General features: G+C 42.1%; 2 protein-coding genes and 2 non-coding genes across 4 annotated transcripts; 3 read left to right on the plus strand and 1 right to left on the minus strand.

Moving 5' to 3' along the window:
- Positions 1–1115: 1115 nt before the first annotated feature.
- On the minus strand, positions 1116–5800 carry PSPH (phosphoserine phosphatase). The gene is made up of 5 exons (XM_010721744.4): positions 5542–5800; positions 4808–4942; positions 3485–3630; positions 2543–2691; positions 1116–1302 (listed from the first exon to the last, which is right to left on the minus strand). The coding sequence occupies exons 1-5, from the start codon at positions 5760–5762 to the stop codon at positions 1192–1194; spliced, it is 762 nt and encodes a 253-aa protein (XP_010720046.1). The 5' UTR covers positions 5763–5800; the 3' UTR covers positions 1116–1191.
- A 9848-nt stretch (positions 5801–15648) lies between these two features.
- Positions 15649–21844, plus strand: CCT6A (chaperonin containing TCP1 subunit 6A). The gene is made up of 14 exons (XM_003211732.4): positions 15649–15845; positions 16053–16116; positions 16599–16733; positions 17307–17480; positions 17633–17736; positions 18472–18582; positions 18896–19055; positions 19314–19396; positions 19813–19909; positions 20302–20449; positions 20560–20693; positions 20800–20902; positions 21239–21311; positions 21491–21844. Exons 1-14 carry the CDS (start codon positions 15712–15714, stop codon positions 21561–21563), a joined length of 1593 nt encoding a protein of 530 aa, XP_003211780.3. The 5' UTR covers positions 15649–15711; the 3' UTR covers positions 21564–21844.
- LOC116217367 (small nucleolar RNA SNORA22) lies at positions 17076–17207 on the plus strand. The gene has a single exon (XR_004161824.1). It is a non-coding gene; the product is annotated as a small nucleolar RNA SNORA22 (small nucleolar RNA).
- LOC116217366 (small nucleolar RNA SNORA15) lies at positions 18199–18329 on the plus strand. Its single transcript, XR_004161823.1, has one exon. It is a non-coding gene; the product is annotated as a small nucleolar RNA SNORA15 (small nucleolar RNA).
- Positions 21845–22585: the final 741 nt, after the last annotated feature.

The following is a 22585-nucleotide window of genomic DNA, read 5'->3' on the forward strand; positions in this document are numbered from 1 at the left end:
TTCATTTTGTCTTTAGTAAAGCTTTCTACATTATCTCAGATGAGATTCTTATAAGTCAGGGAAATAAAAGTACTATCATGTGTCAGCAGTGCTGGTTAAAAAGACACACTCACAGGAAATATCAGGTCTGACAAAAAAAGCACAATTTATCAAGTGAGTTCTGCATAAGGTCTCGCTTGGATCAGACACTGAAGCAATAGAAGACAGACTCTTAAGAAACAAGGATTCATTAGCTGAAACCTCAGAGAAATACTTGTTTAGAACAAGTTAGACTTCTGGCACAAGCAGTTTGAGGGTGGTTGATCCACACTTGAGGCAAAAAAAGAGACCAGATAAGTTTCCCACTGTTTTCTTAATCAGTAGACATTTTGTAAAGATAGGTGAGTCAGCTTCCATCCAGTTATAGGTTGACAGAGAAGAGATTGTTAAATAAATAAAACACTTAAGTAAACAGTGTTACCATCTGACAAAACTACAATTTCAGAGCTTGCTTGTAATTGTTTTAATGAGGTAGGTGAAGCATCAATTGCCTTAAAATATGCTTCTGGGATACTGATGAATATTGCATATACTTTGAATTTGCATGCATCTCATGTCTTTTAGACTCTATAGGTTGAGTAACAATGATGTTGGGTAACAGACTACACCTCAGGTTCTCCTGTAACCATATTTTAATGAAATCAACATTATATAGGTAGGAAATATTACTGAATGTTCACTGTTTAACCTCGTTTGGAGATTCTTTGGAATGGAAATTATTTACCTCTTAGATTATATTATTGTTGATTAGACAGACTTCTGTTGGTGGTCACCTCAGTTTTCTTTTGCTACCCCAACTAGACAGAGGTATTTGCTTTGGTGGTTTTGCAGCAATAGGTACATGATATTAACCAGGGGCCAATCCATTAAAGTGTTATTAACTTATTGATACTTACCTTGGGTCTTCACTTCTGAGTGAATAATCAACTGACCTTTCCACTCTGAAGATGATGTTTTCAAAAGATCTTTATATTTTCACTGCAAATTATTTGATGAACATGGTACCATTTGCAACAGGCATTTCATATAAGAGAAGTATCAAACACTCAGAATCACAAGAAAATCCAGAACACAACTTTGCAAACAAATATATGTTTAATTGCATTTTATAGATGTCTTACAGCTGTTAAATATATTATTTTACTGTATAATTTATCGTTCTTCCAGTTCCTTTAGCAGTTCATCAAAATGAGTAATGTACCATTTGGCTTTCTCCTTTACTTGCTTTCTGATTACATTTCCTCCAAATCCAATGAAGCAGTCCTTCAAAACACAAAGAATGGGCACATATATTATTGCAGTCCTGCTTAAGGTATGAAGCATTTCAGCAATTAAATTTGTTTATAAGATTGTATTTTAAAATTAGCGTTCTTCCCCACCTCTTCCCCTATTTTACTTGGCACGTTCATTTCTATATTTAAGAACAGGAACTTCATTAACATCTAATTTCATGCTACTTTGGTTATTAGAGTTTTGTTCCAACAGCAACAGTAACTTCCAGATTGTCCAGATCTGAGATTTGTGCTGAAAATCTGATGTGGCTGTGATGCAACACAGGGCCTTACTATTCAAGAATGAGTTAACATTGTGAACATGCATGCAGCATCTCACAGTTAGCCCTATTCTGTTTATCTTAACTCTGTTTACCTCATTTCATAGATACCAAAAGTAAACATTAACCATGATTTCAATCATTAACCATGAACACTCATCTTTCTAGATTTTAGAAAACCAACTGCAGTGAAAATAATGTTTAAAATTTCCACTGCTGCTTTTTTGCATTCGGGTAGAAAACATTAAGCAAATAATAAGCTCCTTTGATCACGGACATACTTAATGCTAAGGGACCTGCTGCCATAAGTCACATCAGCAATAGCTCTCAGAGTTTGTTCCTGTGCACAAGGATATCTGCCCCTAACACTAGCAAACCAGGGGCACTGGGGTATTTTTTTTGTAGAGAAAGGTGCCTGAGATGAGACACAATTAGGATCTCTCGTCTCTGAAATGACCACTTATAAAAGCTGTTTTTCTAGTTAGCTATTTTTATTCCATCCCTGAGATAGGGCTATCTTCAAAGGTATCATCACTTTGCAGTGAGGTGAACTCTGTTGCTAAGCTGGTATCAAGTAAATTGTGCATCAGATCTGTGTCAGATCTTCATACTTAGCACCATTTATTAGTGTTCAGAAGTGGGATCTTGATAGTGATAGAATCTCTGTACAGAGCCCTGTGTGGAGGCAAACACTCTGGCAGTGTAGGTGGGAAAGGCAGACATGATATCAGCTTGATTTGCAACAAGTTGCTAGCCTTTATGCAGTTCTCTTGGACAAAGCCAGCACCCTGGCTTAGAGAACAGAACATTTACTGAGTTTCAGATGAGAGAAACCAGACATTGCACGATGAAGCTTTTCTAGAGAAAACTGCCTACACAGATTCCTGAAGTGCTGCAGCTCTTCCTTGAAGTCCAATAAGGAATTTAAGCTGCACTTTTTTTAATACTTACAGCAGGAGGACAGGCTTCCATGTCTGTAGCTCCATCTCCAATCATAACTACTTTCTTAAAGTGGAACTGTTCTTTCAGATGAGTGATAACCTTTCCTTTCCCCCCTGATTCAGCTGTTGGTTGTGTTTCATCAAATCCTGCATATTCTCCTAGAACAGTAGAAGGACAAGTGAGACACACAGCATATTTTCATGTCAGTGCAGAAAGATAAATGCCTACGGTGTTTTCCTCAGAATGCAGCTAATTACATGCAGTCCTGTAAGCTTCACAATCAGCATTCCAGAGAAGTAATCAGAAGGTAAGCATAAAAATCAGTATTTTACCTACGTCTTCAGTGAGCAGAAATGCTAGGACAAAAGTAGAAACCCTACATGGTAGTGTGTCAAATCCATTCCCAGTCACTCTGATCCAGTCATTCTGGTCTAAACATTTGAAACATCCAGTATGATGTATGAACAGTGTATAAAACACTCTTACTTAAGTAAGAATCAACCACACTAACCACAGTTCTGCTTGATTACACTAGCTTAAAGTCCAGAGCAGCTGCACTAAAGTTAAGTTCGCTGGTCACCATACATACCTCAAACTCACTGAAAGTGAAGTTTGCTTCTGAAAGCAGGTAAGTGTAATAAGCTCTTTAAACTTGAAAGAGTGAGAGAGAATGAAATTCTGCTGTCAGCAACTGTAATGCTTTTTAACTTTGGCACAAGTTGCAATTTAAAAGTACTGCTCTATTTCATTTATCTGAAAAATGACTTAAACTCGTGTTTTTGGGGGAAGACTTGTAATTTTCCTACTTAGAGACAGACTTAGACTTGGAGCTGGCTGGATTGGTAACACGGCAATTCAGTGTGGACAATATCTGTAGCATAATATTTGACAGCTTGAACACAAAAAAATGGCACTAATTAATAGAGAAAATAGCTGTTAGGGGAATCTCACCATTAAAGTAAAACTTCAGCCTGTTCGCAAAAACATTTGCTGTTGGAATGTTCAGCTGTAAGGCCACGTGCTCCACGATGCTCTGAAACCCCCCGGAGACCAGGAAGACCTGTACCCCTCGTTGATGAAGCCTGTTCACCAGCTCCCTGGGAAGAAAGAAAGTCACCAAGTGTGAGAGCCAGGCAGCATCTAGGTGTAAAGGGATACCAAGAAAGCCAAAATACATCTTTTCTAAACAAGGCTATCCATATATTTTGTTAATCCACTTTACTTAGGGTGTATGCTGCTTTCCAGCTCCAGCTCAAGTTTGTGCTGGAAAAGAGCTGAGCAAAACCATCTTGTCTAGAGGCAAACAGGTATTTAGTTGCTCAGAAACAAGCACTGCCTAGAGATGTTTCCTTTATGCTTTCACATTGTTCATGTTTATTCCTCTGAACAAATGAGACCAGATCCAGTACACATTGTTTTCTGAAGCTAATTATAAAACTAGCAAGAAAAAAAAAAACATCGTTGGTACTGAAAAAGAGCAGAGAATGTAGAGGACATAAAGCCACTGCACAAAAATGCAGAATTGGGCTAAGAAGTGTGAGAAGTGCAAACATTGTCTAACTCAGAATTGCTTACCCAAATACTCTGTGTAATAGAAGGCACCAGAAGAATTACAGAATGAAAAGTTTTCAGACCCGATTAATGTCAGTGGGACTTAAGGGCAATTAAAAGTTTTACAAAAGCTGGCTGTAGAGGCAGGAAGATAAGCATACAGTGATCTAAGTAATAGAAATGATAGTAGTAACAGAAGAAATGCTAAATACTGGAAAGCAAAGTGGAGGCTTAAAAGAGGCTACCCAGAGAGGGAGGAAGAAAGGGAAGGAGTGAAAAGGAAAATCATGTGATTCTAAACACAGAAACAATGTTCCCTTTGTGGTTACATCTAGCTATGCCTTCTACAGAAAAAGCTGAGCAAGTACTTCATTTTAAGGAGAAAATACAAGCACAGTGTTGTCTTAAACCTACTGTATGTGCCAAAAAGAATTTAGATTTACAGCTATGGCTGGAATTCATAGTAAAGGAAACATTTTCAGTTGTTTGAAACAATCTGAATAGCAAGAAAAACCTTTCCAGATGAATTAATTAATGTTTATTCTAAACCCAAAGGTGAATATAAGTATGTATTATATATATATATGATGATATTTAAGTATGTATTTGCCCTTCATGATTTTTTTTAATCATTAAAGCCTCACTAATATCACAGAATTTTGTTGATATATTCTATGCATTTTTAGAATACTAATCCATTAGGCTATTGCAGTTTTTTCTTACCGTATTCCTGGTGTTAGCTGAGGTGGATTGTCAGATATTAACTTTTGCACTTGTTCATAGGAGGGCCGTATGAGTCCTAGTCGTGCCGTTAAAGCTGCTTTGAATGTCACAGTGCCACCCATAGCTCTGCGGGTCCTGAATTGAGATCCAAACACAACAGATCAGTGACACTTAACAAGTTGAGGCTTCTCCCAAGGATTTAGCTTAACAGCACTGTCAAGGAATAAGTTAAGAGCTCATTAGTTCTAGTTATGCCATGCTACCTATGTTTTAGAGGACAAGACTGGTACACTGAAAAGGTTGGTAGTAATCACTGGTGGAAGAGCTCCACAGATCAGACTCTTGTAAGACCCAGTGGCACAAAGGAAAACTGATTCTCTCTGTGAGTGCAACGTGAACCATTGGAAACACTGTTCCTAAACTGCAGGCTGACTGATGTCTCTGAAATTAACAGGACTTTTGCTGCAATTTTCAGTGGAAACATCAGCCTCAAAGAGGTGAAGAGAGTTGTCCCCTCTCCTCCATCTCATAGTAAGGTCCTACTAGAACTTAGCCAGATTTAACAATGACACCTCATGCTGGTATGTCAAAGAAATGTACTTCAGAAAATTTTACTATGGTCTTGTTGAATGGCTTCACAATTTAAAAAAAATAGTGTTATTTCATTATGCTCAACCTTATCCATGCTTACTTTTTACCACTGTTCGTGTGAAGTAAACAGCAAATATACATACATCTCTGCAACAGCATCTCCAACTCCGCAGAACTTCGCAAGCTCATCGATGCCTTCTTCCCTGATGACTGTACTGTCCACATCAAAGCATACTGCATCAGCGTTGCGGAAGATTTCTTTCATCTCCAAAAGGGACGCCATCCTTTTAGGAACCTTCTTACTGTAAGAAGATAAGATACATTCTTTCTGTGAGTCACAGTACAGGACTCCGTCTTGAGCCATTGGAGCGACTGATCTGGTGGTGGCGAGAAGGGTCGAGCACAGCCTCCTAGCCAGCTTTTATCAAAGTGTGAACAGTGGTGGAGGTCTGGCTCAGCTGCTGATTTGCTCTCTGCTGTTGCTACCTACTGATGTTCAATTTACGTTATAGGTGGGCTGTGGAGCTGTGGACAGCTGCTGATTTGCTCTCAGCAGGTTCAGCCCATTGATGTTCATTACGGGTTCAAGGCTGTAATACTTGGCATTTGCTGAACCATCAGATTGCCAACTACTGTGCATGACTCAAAATTCTCTTTTCTTGCCTCAGCTACTCAAATGGATCTTGATTTCTCATCAGATCCCATGTGCTGTGTCACATTAGTTGCTCCTTAAATACATCAGTGAGTGGTAGTCCCTAAATCATGAAGATTTCAATTCTTTTCTGTCTCAATTAATATAATGTGGCGATACCTTAAGGGGTTCAATGAAGTTCCCAAAGCCTACAACCACAACTTTTTCCATAACAATACCTGACAAAGGTTTATTTTCTACCTTTTTACATCTGTTCACTTGAAGGTATTGAGCACTTCTGCAGATGAGAAGCTCAAGGTGTTATTCAGAATATTTTTAGTCAACTCTACCAATCTTGTGCTTTATGCTTTCATAAGGGATTGCTGTGTGGACCTCACTATTTACCAATCTGCACATTTACACACAACTTTCGATCTATCCCATTTCCAGATTTTTGTTGAAGTTCAGTTTGATTCTCTCTTCTGATCTCCTAGATTTCGTGCAGACTTCATGTATAAATGACCTGGGTGGCAGATTCTTTCTTTTTTCTGAGTTAGAGGAGAAATAGCTTTAACAGCATGTCATATTGATTTATTCCTCCTCAATCTAATTTATTTTCCTCCTATCTATCGTGTGAGTTTTCATGATGAGAGCTCTTACACGCACAAGTTTCCACAAAACTTTTTTTTTTTCCCTTTTTGTCCAACTTCATCTTTTGCACACAAAAGATATCCAGTGAAAATAGGGGACTGGTTGCTACGTATCTTGCTGTGGAAGAGCCTGAGAACTGAACAGTACTGAAGTAGCTCACCATCAGACAGGAGTCATCTAGGGATCACCAATGGTAAGCATCGGTGCTGTTTCCTGACGTGACTTTTGTGTGCCTACTGAGAGGTCACAGCTCAATAGCTAGTGGTCAAAGCAGCAAATAGAAGCCTTTGCTTTTATTCCCACTAGGCCTGGTTGTAGATGATGGTCTTTTTCCTGCATAAGGCAGAAGTGGTTGACCAAGTGCTTTGGGGTGTTCAGATTAAAAGCTGCTGTTCAATCTGCACTACTATTGTTGGGCTAACTCCTAAAGGTTTCATTTTTATTAAGTTCTTAGGTGCACAAATCAACATTAGAACACACTGCTTAACCAAGGACCAATGCATTAACTACTGTTTAGAAACTTGGGATCAAACCGAGCTAACTGCTCAGTCCCTCACTGAAAGGTAAAATAAAAGTCTGTAAAATTAAGCAACCGAACCTTAGGAGAGAAACCTGTTGTGTAGAGCTAAGAACCACATTTGTAAGTTAATCTCAGTTTACCAGGTAGATACCAGTGTTAAATATGGAAAAGAAAGAAACAAAAGACAGCAAGTCATGTGACAGATTAAAGGCAAAGCCATGAAACAGGACTGCTTAAAAAGGTCTTCTAGCTATTGAGTTTTGTGGTCTGAACACGGCTCTGATCACCAAAGCGGGTTTGTGGCTTTTGCACAAGACTGCCGAGGTGATGCTGTTTCTTCCTTAATGTTCCTTTGTCTTGCAGGTGTGAGTGAGATTTGGAGAGCAGATATCACTCAGCCCATAGTTTGACAGGTCTCTGTTCTTGGCGCATTGGAGCTGTTTCCTGCACAGACATATTGTAAAACTGATCTAGCCTTAAAAGCTTCATTCACTAGAGAATTATTTGCTGCATTTATAGCACTGTACATATAAGAAAAACTATTATGGGCCATCAACATGATGTAAGAGAAAGCAATCTCTTTAGTGACACGTGTTCTCTTGGACAGAGACTGGTTCTGAGCTAACACCTGGCAGCAGGTGGACACGTGAAATGTGAATTTCAAGTTTACTTTGCATTAGCCTTGGTTTGACATTGACTCCACAGCACAGCTCTGTACTTTCAGTGGAGGATTTTGATTTCCTGAGCAGGAGGGCTTTGACTTCAGGGCAGGGCTTGGCAGCCATTTGCATCTACTTGTGCACTAACATTTTTTAAATAGCATGTCATTAGTGGCTTGTGTTTTTTTTTCCAGCTTACTGGAAATTACAAAGAATTTAGCCATGGGTTTGGTGCCAATTTTCAGGATTTGCTCTACTGGACAAACTTGTTGCATCACTGTTGTGTGACATTTGCGTCATGTTATTCCAACACTGATTCCTTATTATGCAAAGCAGTCACATTGCCTCATGCTAACCTGAGGGTGCACTGCAACATTACCATATTATGATGCAATATGGCTGCGTGGTGACAGCACTGTTATGTGATTCCTTGGTGAGAACTTGAAATATATTTTTGGAAACGTCTTCACAATTTTAATCTGATAAAAATGTTATAGTTAGACACACGCTGGGAGGAGGAAGGAGGAGACACTAACTTTTCCTTCTCCCTGCTACCCCATTTCTCATACTTAATTCTCCTCTAAATATTCCTTACAATGATGAAAACACTGCTGTGAGCCTCACTTCGATGGATACATACACAAAACTGTGGCTGGAATTAACTCTGTCTTCTTTTTGTTCTGCACAATGACTCTTCCAAAAGAGTTTCAGGCTATGGTTTATAATGCCTAAAAATGTCAAATTGTAATGGAAGAATTGTGTTTTTGAAATGCAGAACGGAGCAATAGTTCCTGATCTCCCTTGGTGTATGACTTGCCAAAATCCTCCTATGTTCAACTGAAGGTAGGCATTGAGTCCTAGAAAATGCAGGCTCATTTGTGGCAAATGTATCATCTTGCTTGTGAGAGATAAAAAGCCTTTAATTGGTACCTAAAAGACCAGTATATGTGATGACCTGACATAGTAACTCAGTGAATTTAAGTTGGAGACCTTGTGATCAACTGTAAAATGGTGAAGTTCATACTGGATCAAAGAGGAGAACATTTGGGGAAGTTTCTGCTATTGCAGGGAGTCTTGCTCGTGAGAAAAACAAATATTAGGAGTTAAAGGTTGTTAGCTTGGAGTGAAATAAAGTGCTTCTGCTGTGGTCGGCAAAGCTCTAGGGCTGCCCATCACCTCCAGAGGTTAGCAAATGCCACTCCAAACACTAACATGCCTAATTCAGTGACTTGTGAAATTTTCTTCCCAGGCCTAAATGTAAATGAGAGCATAAGGCAAGGCTAGTTGTGATTGAGCAACAGGCCCAGGAGTAAGGGAAGTACAGGTAGAAGAGGGTCTGCTCCTTTCTTTGTTTTCAGAATTTTCCATGCCATTCTTCCATGGCATTGACCAGGCAACTGCCTAGAATTCAGCACCAGGTAACTTTGCAAGGGAAGTAAGGACAGACACAGTAGCTCATGTGGCAAGGGAAGTCACTGGAGCTCAAAAAGAGTCTGAACAACACTTTTGGTCATGCAGTCTGATTTTTGGGTGGTCATGCAGTCTGATTTTTGGGTGGTCCTGCACGGAGCCAGGAGCAGGACTCGATGGTCCTTGTGGGTCTCCAAGTCAAGATATTCTGTGATTCTTATCTACAGGTAGGTGTCATCTGGAAACGCAAGGAAAGAGAATTGAAGTTCTGCAAAACTTCTCCATGGGCAAATCTCTAAAGGATTTAGTAAAAGGAATAACAACTTTTAATTCCAGAGTGTTATGGGCCTCTGTGGATGGGAGAGATTCAGTTAATCTGAAACACAGACCATCTGATTGCTTAGATGCATCAATGCTTTTGTATGAGATGGTAAGAAAAAAGAAATTCCCACAACTTAGGAGTTCTGTCTCTGTATGAAAAAAAAAGTTGGGTAGAAAATCTCTGCACATTCAGCCATTGTATTTCAAATAGGAAATCTATTTCTATTCTATTATTTCCATGCTGGAAAAGTATCCCTGCAGCAAACATTTCAACAGGTTTGATAATAAAATATAGTGGGGAAAAGATGAAGGAAGAAAATTGGAAAGAGACAAAGCAATGGACAAAGAAAAAGCTAGAGAAGGTGTAAAAAAAGAGTGACAAAGGGAAAGAGGTAGGATGAAAGTTGAGATGCAAATGGACAGAAAGGAAATCAAAAGGGAAAATGGCATTTCCATGAGATCTCCGTGCTTCCAGACTGCATTAGAACACTTGGAAAAAAACTGGCATTTCCACAAGAAATAGGATCTCTTTCGTAACAGGGAGGGTGGAGTCACAGAAGCAGGCCTAACAATTATGTAAGAGCACATGCTAAAGGAAAACAACTGTAATCTTTTCTGTTTGCTGACCGGTCAAAGAAGGGCATGTGCCACACTGTGAAAAGCTGGAACATCTACAGTATCTGCTAGCTGTATTGGAAAAGGAACCTGCAGTGACACTCAGAATTCTGCGTGTTCTGTGGCAGCTGCACTTTGACGAGAATTTGATGAGATCTTAACATATCCAATGTGTCTCCACCTGTTAGCTTTCAGAATTGCTGTCACACTGGCACTTTGTATTACATTCACACCTACTGCTGTGGGAAAAAATGAAGAGTAAGTAGATCTTGATGAAATACTACTTAAAATATCTTTTTTAAAGGATCATTCAGGAATATCCTCAGTGTGCAAACAATGTTTGTGATTCTGATTCACTTTCACATTTAAAACTGAGCATGAGCACTTGAGCTACGGGTGCACAAGAAGACCAATTTTGTTCTCACTTTGCCCAGAGTTGTTTTCCTGGCACCAGTGAAGTCAGTCTCACTGGTTTGGATGAGAACAAAGTCACTGTGCGATACGTTCTCAAGCAGAGTAATGTTGCATTGAACATGCACTGAAATTAACAGAAATGCAACCACATAAAACTGTTCCCGTTGCACTGATGGGAAACTGCTGCTTAGAGTATGAGAATCAGAGAAGCTTGTTCTTGAAATTTTTCTTAGGACCTTTCCCACCCCAGGTATGATTCTGTTCATGAGAATATCCACAGCAGAGCTTCCATGGTAGTAGTTTAAACAAATCTGTTAGTCCTTCACTGTTAGTCCTTCACAGTCCTACGTCTGTAAAATGGGAGTAGAATGGTAATACATTTTTGTTATGTTGAGGTTTAATTCTCAGTATTAGCACTGTGTTCTGAAAGCTTAAGATGAGAGATTATAAATTGAAACACATTAGCTATACTTAAGCAAATTGTTGCTGTGTATTCCTGCAAGTATTTTAAAAGTTCAACTCATCCAGAATTTGAAGTTTCTGTAGTTTTCGATATGAAAATAGAAAGATTCAGTGCTTAAGCTCACTGAAGCTGCTTCTAACTTCCAGATTTTATGTTCAGATTTTAAAGGTAGTATCAGCAACCTGTATGCAAGTCAAGAGATGGGTTGTTAGCAGCTGTATACTGATATCTGTACAGCAATGCCTAACAACATATTTATTGAAGCACATTTTAAAAGGTAGTTGAAAAGGGCTGGAGGGAACCTGCTGGATGTTGATAGACATCTCCCAGCTCTCCAATCTCCTCTTGCCTTTCCTGCCAAAATGATGATGCTTCCCCCCTGCATGATTGCATCATTCATTCATGCTCCTGCTATAAAGCAGGCACCACACTGCTACATCTTGCTGAGCAGCACACAGCCCCAGCCTAAGAGATACAGTTCACTGTCTGTGCGAGAAAAATATGTTAAGTGTCATGGAACTGAATACACCAAATGCCAACCCCTTCCAAATTGAGAGAAAAAAAATGTTCCCCATGACTTACAGTATGGTACTGGCCGTGGCTGCTGCTGCTGCTGCAAACCTCTTGGCTGCACAAGAAAAGAACGGATCAGCTGAGACCTTCAGTCACATAAATGCAACGGCACGGGCTGATCTGGAAGAAAGCCGCATTTTGTAAATCACTCTATAATCTGCTGAGTAAGCCGGCCTGGATGTTTTTTTTAAATGGTTGCACACATGTAACCAGAGAAGTCCAGCTGTTCGCTGACAGGCGTAAGGAAGAGGTGTAACCTTGCCTGCGTCGGGGGAGGAGCCGCTCGGGCCCAGTTCGGGGCACTCCCAGCATGGGTAGGCATGGCTTGGCAGGGAGCAGGCAGTGCACAACATGATGGGGAGCTGACTTGCTGCCAGCCTGTGCACAAAGCAAGGCAGGTCTGAGCAAACACGCGTACCTCCGCAGAGCAGGACGAGGGACGAGAGCCGAGGAGGGGCTCTGCCAGGCGGCGGTCAGGAGTTTCTCTTGCCATGCAATCAGAGGCGTGGGATATGGCTTTCTTTCACTGCAGATGAAAGATTTTGTGCATTAAAATGGCAATATTGCATTTAAGTTGTTAATCGACAGCAAATCAGAGTATGCGTTATTACACACAAAAAAAATCTGAAAAATTCATTGTGAGTTTTGAAGGCAAGTTTAAATCTGCTTTGCAAGAAGGCTCTGTTTTGTTTACCCAGATAAAATGTTGTCAAAAGCAATTGAAAAACTGCACAACCTGTCTGTGCGTGTGCTTTGGCATCATGCAGAAGGGCTTTCTGCAAACATGGCTGTGGGCACCAGTTAGCAAACAGGAGGCTGCCAAGCCACAAGTATGAAGCCAGTCACTTGTTTCAAGGTCAAGAAAGCCAGAGTGCTGATTTAGCTGCTTTTATTTGTTTGTGATAGGAGTCTTATGACTGCTACCCATCTGGAAAGATTGTTCTGCACCGCTGGATACACCGGTCACTTTCTATGCATGATCTCTTTTGCAATTCTGGCATTATTTTCTTCAATCTTATGAGCATGAACTGAATCAATACCCCCTTTCTGTGCTTCTCTGCCCATGCCTTCATGTTTTTTCGAATGTTCTTAGTACTTGTATGAACATTTGTCAATGTAAGTATCTATCAGTAACTTCTCACATCAGGACGCGCTGGTGCCAAGCGCCTTTGCAGAAAACTGGTGATGTGTTTGCTGTTGTGTTTGGTCCTTTACAGTGTGTTTTAAACAGATTTAGAAGTTGTTTCTGTAAATAAGGTTAAATAAAAACAGATCTTGATAAGGATGGAAGAACACTGCTTTTACTTTCTGCTAAGATAAGCAGTGTGTTATTTCACTTGTGAGAATCACCACTGGGGACTTCATGTTGGATATTCCCTCTACTTGGCTTAATTTAACAGAACTGTTGGATTTAATTCACTTAGATATCATGTTAACAATTCTAAACCGGTGTAATTTGTTGCAGCTCCAGTGATTCCAAAGGACAATTTAGGCCTTGTAAGCCTCTGCCCTGCATTTTTGCTATGCATTAAAAACAAGTAAGCAGAACAGCTCAACAACCACAATGAAAAGACTGAAAAGTGCATAAAAGCTTGTAGTGATTTCTGAAACATGCAGCAAAGTGGGCATTTGCTGTGAAAATGCTAATGAGAAATGTTATTATACTGTAACATAAACTACCTGCAGACATGACCAAGGAAAGAACCACAGAAAGATCTGACTGGATGCACAGAGAGGATGCTCAGGAGTTAACAGCATGGCTTATATGGATTCAGCACATACAGAACCTCTCCATCTGTTCAAAATGTGGAGACCGTGAACCTGAAGTGTCAGCAGCCAGCCCTACACATTGCAGGTGTGTAGGATGGAAGATTCCTGCTTTCCACAGGACATCACCCATGCAGGTCACAGAACAGCAATAGGGAAAACGTAAAATACACCGTGCCTGCTGCTCTGCTTATGGGTTTGACAAGGCTGCCCTCTACTGAGAACAGCCTGGAGAAAGGATTTTGGCCAAAAAAAAATTACAAACCAAAGAAAGAATAGCAAAATGTTTGTGTTTTGAGTTTGTGCTCTAGAAATTGGGGTAGTGCTGGGAATTCAGGTGTTCTAACTGGGCGCTGAGGCTATGCACTCTAAATATCAGCAGTGCTGCCTCTCAGGGCTGGGTGGTTTTGTTTTTGCTTTCAGCAGGCTGGTAGCATCCCAGCAAAAGTGAAGAATAAACATTAACAGGAGAATTCCGGAGCCCAGTTATGAAATACCAAGTGTAATTTCCTGCATTTTGCAATGTTCAATGTTTATTTTTAATGATTACAGCAGCAGGGGAAAAAAAAAGAAAAAAAAAAAAAAAAAAGAAAAAAGAAAGAGAAAAAAAGAGAAAGAAAGGAAGAAAGAAAAGCAGCCTCCATCCTAAAGAATCAGCATTAAAATATTTCACAGGAGGTGCACCCTGCTCTGCCAACCAAAAAGGCTCCAGATTTGCAGTATATGGTGCTCAAACATCAACTCTATCTAAAACATGTAAAAATCAGAAACCCAGGCATACTAGCATCTGTCCCCTCCAAACCTGCCAGTCTGAATGATGGGCCATGCCTGGTGCTTTGCCCAGAAACCTGAGATCCTCACCCAAAACAGCAGAGCAGGTTACCTGCAGGTGCCATACTCTACTGCCAACATCATCAGGGCTGGTGAGCCTGTCCTTACACTTGACCCTCACTGAGCATTTCAGTCAAGCTCCCCCAGAACTGTACAAATTGGGTACAAAATCATACCCAACAATTAGGGTTTACTACTAGTAGATTGGAGTTTGCTATCTTAGCTTAGTGTTCACTACTGGAAGCAGCATGGAAACAGCAATGGCCCATTGCATTGCTCAGCATCAATGCATTGGATTGCAGAACCTCTTCAGAATCGAGCTGCCAACTGTGGGAAGGTGTGTGGGGATTTATTCTGCGCTATCCATTATTTTGGAGGCAGGCACTTTCATTACCAAATGGAATAAGAGTTGCATCGGGCCTGGTATTGCCAGCCACCCCAGGTGCTGCAGGCAGGTGTATGAGGGCATAGGGCTGGATGGGGCAACACGGTGCAATCTGTGGTGTGTGTAAGGAGTCCAGGCAGCAGCTCTCAAGTACAACTATCCATTTTCTGCCTTTTGGGAGCTCAAAGCCGTTATGATGCGTACACTGTGCAACCTCAGGGACTGGCCCTGTAAGCTAAATGCTTCCAGCACTCAACCAGGATGCCTTAACTTTAATGCTGTCTTTTACTTCCACAGGTCTCAGCATTGCTTGGGGAGAGCTTTTCCCCCACATTAAAGACTTGCAGAGCATTCAGAGCCTTAGAAGGTACATGGGCTGTGCTGTGGTGGCTGCAAGGGTGCTGGGCTGAGGGAGCTGCTGCCTTGTTAGGTAAGATGAGGTAGGTAAGATGATTAACCTCAGTTCTGGATTTTGACCAAGAACCACTTCGATTATTAATCCATCCCGCTTAACTGTTAACTCTATCAACCTAAGGTTAAATTGGTGTGTTTAATTATTGATTCTCACGGTTCTGTGAACATGGATATCTGTCACATGAGACAGGCGGGGGAGTCACCACAGGCGTTCAGAGCCATGGAGATGTGGCACTGAGGGCTGTGGGCACGGTGCGGTGGGCTTGGACTTGGGGATCTGAGAGCTCTTTTCCAATCTGAATGATTACATGACTCTATGAGTGCGTGGGATAAGAATGACCAAGGATCTCAGCACGTTCAAAAGCCTCATTCACACATTCATCCCCTCGCTGCAGCGGACAGAGCCGAGAACTCAACTCAGCTCCCCCCGTCACCGCCCGCCTCCCAACCGTCGCTTCCCGGCAGCCCCTCAGCGAGAGGGCGGGAGCTTCCGGGCAGAGCGACAGGCCGCTCAGCCAATGGCGCTGCGTTTTGGCAGCCTACGGGCCACTGGGAGTGCACGCCGTCCGGAGTGTTCTAGAAGGGGCGGGCGGGGAGGCGCGGCTCGCTTCGTTCCCGCCCCATCCCGGCCCGGCCCGGCCTAGCGTGGAGCGGCAGCCATGGCGGTGAAGGCCCTCAACCCCAAAGCCGAGGTGGCTCGCGCCCAGGCCGCCCTGGCAGTGAATATCAGCGCGGCTCGAGGGCTGCAGGACGTGCTACGGACCAACCTGGGCCCTAAGGGCACCATGAAGATGTGAGGAACCTCCACGCGGCTGCCTCAGAGGGCGGGCCGGGCCTTCCCGCCATGCGCCTCAGCGCGCGGGCGGCCGTTGGGGCCTGAGGGGAGAACGGGGCCGCGCGGCGGGGAGCGGAGGCGGAGGGCGGGAGTGGGACGGGCGGTGGGCTTGGGATCGGGGAAGGCCGTTCGGAGGCCCGCTCACCCGCTTTGTGCCGCCCGCAGGCTGGTGTCGGGGGCCGGAGACATCAAGCTGACCAAAGATGGCAACGTGCTGCTGCAGGAAATGGTGAGCTGTTGGAGGAGGGGGGTCCGGGGGGTGCGGAGCCTGCTTGTGGACGTCCCTGTGAGGGGCTGTGGGGGTTGGGGGCCGACTGCCTTTGTGTGGGATGTGGCACCGTGTGTGTGGTGGAAGGTTAGGCTGAATTGGCTGCTCTATGGGGAGCCTGTTTTGTGCCCACCACCCTCTGGTAAGGAACTTCCTAACACTCTCCCCTGCACAGCTCCCTGCCATTCTCTGAGGTACTGTCGCTGTTTGAGTCCCCGGGGGAAAAAAAAGACCGTATTATACAGATTAGTTCAAGAAATTTACTGTCAAAGTCTAAGTTTCTTCTGTTGTTAAGTGGAATTATGTGTTGAAACCAGCTGAACTGCCAGGAATCATTGAAACCATCATCTATTCATTAAAAATCTTGGTTAGCTGGTTTTAGATTACTTGCTACTTGTACCAGTGCAGTAAGGCTTACTATTCAATTTCTTATTTTTGTTTAGCAAATACAGCACCCCACAGCCTCCTTGATAGCAAAAGTAGCAACAGCACAGGATGACATCACTGGAGATGGTACCACCTCAAATGTCTTAATCATTGGAGAGCTGCTGAAGCAGGCAGATCTCTATATTTCTGAGGTATGTGTGCAGCATTTCTTTTGTAGATGGGCAAGTAAAAAAGCTTCACCTGAGACTGTTCAGCTTTGGATTTTTGTTGTGTGGTTGGTGCTCAAAAATATGAAAATCAGATACGTCTTTCTGCTTAAAATGAGTGTGTCAGAACTTATAAAATGGAGAAAGAGGACCTAAGACTTGTTCTGCTTATTTATACTGTAGCTTTTAATAACGTTGTGCCTGATTCATGCTGTTATCTCTGACTGCTTTGTTTGAATGAAAACATTTCTTATCTGCATGCTAACGAGGAAATGCTCCATGATAGTAGATGTTTTGGTAGTATAAGTTGGAGAATAGGCATTCATATTGCACAGTGAACACCCAAGTGTGCTTTATAGTTCCCTTGGTCTTAATTCTGTGCTAGAATAACCTGTGCTTTTCCTCTGCATTGGAAGGATTGGCATTCCTTTTATATGTATTCAGAAGGACAGTACATTTTCTTATCACTGTAGCACGTATGCTCTCTGTTGTACATACAGGGAAAGCACTATTTTATCGTACTGTTGTCTGATTATGTCCCTTCTTTTCTTGCATTAGGGCTTACACCCTAGAATAGTAGCAGAAGGATTTGAGATCGCAAAGGAAAAGGCACTTGAAGTCTTGGAGCAGGTCAAAGTAACCAAGGAAATGGACAGGGAGACGCTTATAGATGTTGCCAAAACGTCCCTTCGTACTAAAGTTCATACTGAACTTGCTGACATCTTAACAGAGGCAAGTGTCCATGCATCTTCATCCCCTTTTTGTGTGTTGTGCTCCAGGTTTTAAGCTGCTGGCGTTATTCCTTTGGTGAAGAGCGGATAGAAAGAGCTTGCACTTTAGAGTCTGATGGCCCTTTTGGGGATTCCCCCCCTCCTCTATTTCAGGCTGTAGTAGATTCTGTTTTGGCGGTCAGAAAACCAGGTGAACCTATTGACCTTCACATGGTAGAGATCATGGAGATGAAGCATAAATCAGAAACTGACACCACGTAAGTAACCAGTCTCCTCAAGCTTCAGTTTAATGGTATCCTGATACTGGAGTAGCCTGGGTTGGTTTTTTGTGTGTGTGTTTGGGGTTTTGTGCTGTTTTTTTTTTTCTTTTGAAAGAACTTGGGTGTCTCAGAGCTGCTGTTGGAAAAGTCATTAGGGAGGACATGAAAGAAAGACAGAAATAAAAGCTTTGGCCATGAGTGATCTCGACAGCATAAGTTTCCCAGTCACTAAACTTGACATCCTGACAAGGTTTTTGAATAGCAAAGAGTAACGCTGGCTCAGACTTCTGCTTTGCTGTGGATGGACACAGTTGTTTGCTTTATAACCATGTGGTAATGTCTGTGTCTTGAGTATGCTTAATATGTTTTCAACTTCTGTGAGACAGTAGTGATCAGTACCTGAAAACTGGGTTGCAGCTGCCTCACTGGGTGTTCTTCATGCCCTTATATTTCACAGTGGCATGGACGAATTCTGCGCTAGCTTTCTTCAGTAGCTATTGCAGTCAGACACTATGCCAGAATAAATTCCCAGTTTACACTCTGGCATGCTTTTATATGTGAGTGGGCATGCCCTTGGAAGTGGGATACAAGATCATTCTTTGCTTCTAACATAAATTCATAGGCAATTCATACTAGACTGACTGCACTGTTAGTTATCTTGAACAGTGTATGCTTCCATTAAGTGCTTGCTTCTGACTATCTTGACACACAAAATGCTCATTGATCTTTCAGGCTGATCAGGGGGCTGGTTTTGGATCATGGTGCTCGCCATCCTGACATGAAGAAAAGGGTGGAAGATGCCTATATTCTTACTTGCAATGTATCTTTAGAATATGAGAAAACGTGAGTACACAGCACCAGCATGTAAGACACAGGAATTTTCTGTTCTTCAATTCCTCTAAGGTGTGCTTAAACAAGTACCGGAAAGGCCACACAGATGCTCTTCTGGAGCGTGGCAGATAGTGTAGAAGTTTGGGTGGAAAAGGTGAAGCTTCCCTTTTCCAGAAAATGGAAGCAGAGGAAATTAGTAACTGAAATAAAATCTGCGTATTAATTTTTAGAACATTACTGAAAGGATTCCTTCTTCCTTGAACCGCTTATTTCTACAACACAGAGGACAGCTAATTTTCTTACTGCTTTTTTTTTTTCTCTCCAGAGAGGTGAGCGCTGGGTTCTTCTACAAAAGTGCAGAAGAGAGAGAGAAACTAGTGAAAGCAGAAAGGAAGTTCATTGAAGACAGAGTGAGCAAAATCATAGACTTGAAAAGAAGAGTTTGTGGTGATTCAGATAAAGGATTTATTGTGATTAACCAGAAGGTGAGATAAAGAGTATAACTAAGTTGGAAAAACAACCAGAAATGTTGGCTTTCTTGGCAAGCCTGGTGCTGCTTGACTCAGTCAGTACAGTGCTTTGGATGCAAATAACTCAGTTGAGGTTGATGAACTTATGATTACACACGTGCAGTTCCTTCCTGAGATTTCTTTGAGTCCTGAGGAAGAACTTAATAGTGTCAGTCTGAGGGGGGATTTGTTTCTTTATTTTCTTATCTTGACAGTCCCTTTCTTTGTTTCTAGGGAATTGACCCATTTTCCTTGGACGCACTTGCAAAAGAAGGAATTGTTGCTTTGCGCAGAGCTAAAAGGAGGAACATGGAAAGGTATGCTTCTAGGGAGAGAAGGGGTAAATGGCTTGCTCTCCCAGACTGCACAGTGAGTCAGATCTGGTTTGAATCAGCTTATAAAGGCTGTCAGCAAAAAGTCATCTTCAGTCTAAATGTTACTAGAGTAACTCAGTGTAATTTATACAAACTGTGAAGTAGGCAGTTCAGTACAAGGAGTGACGTAGGAGTGGAAGCTGTCTGTGCTCCAAGAGTAGATGCCTCTTCTGGAGAGGCTTAATTCTGTAGGGTTTTTTGTTTGTTTTTAGTGAAGAGTTTTCTTATAAAAAGAAACAAAACTGTTGCAAGCCCACAGCCCATAGTATTTTGTATGCTGAAGTACTGCAGTTCGTGTTGGTGACTTCAGATTTCACTTAATAGAAGAGAATTGCTAAGCAGTAAATGAACTCTTTCAGACTGACCCTTGCATGTGGTGGTACTGCTATGAACTCTGTGGAGGATCTCACTCCTGACTGTCTGGGACATGCAGGTCTTGTCTATGAGTACACACTGGTGAGTACAGCTAGGCTTTTAGTTGAAGCCAAGTTAAATGCTTCTGGTATTGCTTGGCCCCAATTTTTCTTTTGTATTGATGTGACTTTGCATGGTGTTTCCTTGCAATACAGCTCTTAGAATAAGCCGTATGAATAAATGCTGATGAGATTTTAAATCCTACTGTCCATCTTGATATTTGTTCTTGTCGTGTTGCTTATTCCTATTGATAGATCCATATTTTAGTATCACGAAGTTAAGAACATGAGAATAAGATTCTGCTGGGTTCTTTCTACTAGACTTTGCTTCTCATCACTTCTTGGGGTGTTACTCAGAACTGAATCTGAAAGTGCCCAGTATTTTTTTTATGTTTGCTTAAAATATGTAAGGTGAATAACTAATGCTGTTTATAGGGAGAAGAGAAGTACACCTTCATTGAGAAGTGTGACAACCCTCGCTCTGTTACCCTGTTGATCAGGGGACCAAATAAGCATACACTTACACAAATAAAGGATGCAGTAAGAGATGGTCTGCGTGCTGTTAAAAATGCCATTGAGGATGGTAAGTTTCAGCTACAACTCTCCTCAAAACTGATGACTTGTATAAGTTAGCTCTTCAGATTGGAGTAAATTCTTATTGTGAAGTCTCACTATTACTGCTTTGCCTTGTAGGATGTGTGATTCCAGGGGCAGGTGCACTGGAAGTGGCAGTAGCTAATGCTCTTGTTAAGCATAAACCCAGTGTAAAAGGAAGAGCCCAACTTGGAGTTCAAGCTTTTGCTGATGCTCTCCTCATCATTCCTAAGGTATGAAGACCTCCAGAATAAAGGGACTCTAAAGCACGCTAGGATCTTAGCATTTTCTGCAGGAGATCTCTTTACATTAATGGGAAGTAATGTTTTTGTCTCAAAGGTTCTCGCTCAGAACTCTGGTTACGATCCCCAGGAAACACTGGTGAAAGTTCAGGCAGAACACACAGAATCTGGGCAGCTCATTGGAGTTGACTTGAACACTGGTAAGAGTTTTCTAAAACCATAGAATCTCATAAAATCAGCTTGGCAGTAAATACAGAGCAGCAAAACAATGCTGCTGAGAGAGGAGTGTTTCTAGGAGGCCAAATGTATCACGGACCCGCTCTGTGAAGCATAAGTTTGCTCTTACTGCAGGAAGCTCAGCTTTTCATGGAAGGAGGCAATACAGAATGCCTTGGCAGGTGTGCTATTACTTGTAATGCTTAAATGCACCGTGTGCACTTTGTACACAGAAAGTAAATAGAGATGTTAAGCAGCAGGATCTCTTCCCTTGAATTACGCAGATTGGTTGTTTAAAGATTGTTGTGCCTCTTTCCTAGGTGAGCCAATGGTAGCTGCAGCAGCTGGAATCTGGGACAATTACAATGTCAAAAAGCAACTGCTTCATTCGTGGTAAGTGCTGTGGTGTTTTCACTTCAAATAGTAATGGGTGGCTGGTTGACAAGATTGGTAACATAATGTGGGTGGAATGAAGGAATCTCTATTAGAAGAAAGCTGACTTGCAGTGTAGGAATAAAGCTGAGTTGTTTGTGCCAAAACAAACATTCTAACTATTTATTTACTATTTCCAGCACGGTGATTGCTAGCAACATTCTTTTGGTGGATGAAATTATGCGAGCTGGAATGTCGTCTCTGAAAGGCTGAATTGAATCTGCTGTTGGTGGTGGTGGTCAGCTCCAGTAGTGCCCTCCAGAATGCCTTCAAGAAATCCACTTGAAAGTGCTTTTTTGAGCCACGGTGGATTTTCCCAGCAGTGGAAGTCACTGCTGTAACTAGCAGCACCTCTTTGGTAAACGCGGCCACTGAAAATATTAGCAACTATGGAAATACTCGGTTCTAAAAAATCAGTTATTTATTTTTAATTTCTCTGAAGTGTACAACTGAAGTTGCTGTCCTTTTTACCCAATAAACTGTTATGTTCTGTGCTTTCTGTGTCAGTTATTGAATACTTACCATTCTGTGGACCAAAGCCTTGAACTTTGTTCAGCATTTTGAGGACGGTTTTGGATTTGTGTTTTCTGCTTGCTGGATCTGCAGTTGGGCTTTGTGATTGATTCCAGTTCTTGGGGTACAGGGTAGAGTCATAAAAGTCCTGCTCAGGACGCTGCTTCTGGAGTGCTGGGGTTTGTTGGAATTAGTGCAAAGCATCTCGTTCAGGTAGATGATGCCAATAATTTGTTTTTCTCTTGCTCACAAATCTTTTTAGTTTACGCGCCTCCGGAAAGATCTGAAATGTGTTGCATGTTGTCTTCCTTGCCATAGGTGGTAGCTTAATGCTTTCTGCTTGTAAGTAGAGGCTGTGGACGCTGCAGGAGATGCAGGCAGAGTGCTGTGTTCAGACAAAGCCTAGCAAGCAGGGAGTTGAATGTGTGCAGCACAAGAAGGCTACTGCTGTCCTATGTGATTTTTGTCCAGTCCTCATCTTGTTGGCGTTACCAGGCTGGGGAGTCAGAATGTTTATCTTGCTTATATTTATATTCCCAGTATGAGGAAAGGAGATGTTGGGTTGTGTCCATCCTGTATTCGTACCCTCACAAGTGCTGAAATCCCTGCAGCACCTTGCTGCTGTGGAGCAACGTTAGTAGGGCTGGGGGTCCAAGCCCTGTGGTGCTAATGGGGAGCAGTGCTGTTCTGGTGCAGGGTGGGAGCGGTCAGAGCTGCTGCCC

This window comes from Meleagris gallopavo, chromosome 21, assembly GCF_905368555.1.
Source record: "Meleagris gallopavo chromosome 21, MGAL_WU_HG_1.1, whole genome shotgun sequence".
Lineage (NCBI taxonomy): Eukaryota > Metazoa > Chordata > Aves > Galliformes > Phasianidae > Meleagris > Meleagris gallopavo.

Excerpts from the sequence above, each read along its gene's own strand:
- PSPH (XM_010721744.4), bottom strand. The coding sequence starts at position 5,762 with ATGGCTCAAGACGGAGTCCTGTACTGTGACTCACAGAAAGAATGTATC. Across the intron at positions 2,692-3,484 it reads GCTGAAGTTTTACTTTAATG|GAGAATATGCAGGATTTGAT; the intron begins GTGAGATTCCCC and ends CTACTGTTCTAG. Across the intron at positions 1,303-2,542 it reads TGGAAGCCTGTCCTCCTGCT|GACTGCTTCATTGGATTTGG; the intron begins GTAAGTATTAAA and ends TGTGTTTTGAAG.
- CCT6A (XM_003211732.4), top strand. The coding sequence starts at position 15,712 with ATGGCGGTGAAGGCCCTCAACCCCAAAGCCGAGGTGGCTCGCGCCCAG. Across the intron at positions 17,737-18,471 it reads AAATCAGAAACTGACACCAC|GCTGATCAGGGGGCTGGTTT; the intron begins GTAAGTAACCAG and ends TTGATCTTTCAG. Across the intron at positions 18,583-18,895 it reads TCTTTAGAATATGAGAAAAC|AGAGGTGAGCGCTGGGTTCT; the intron begins GTGAGTACACAG and ends TTTTCTCTCCAG.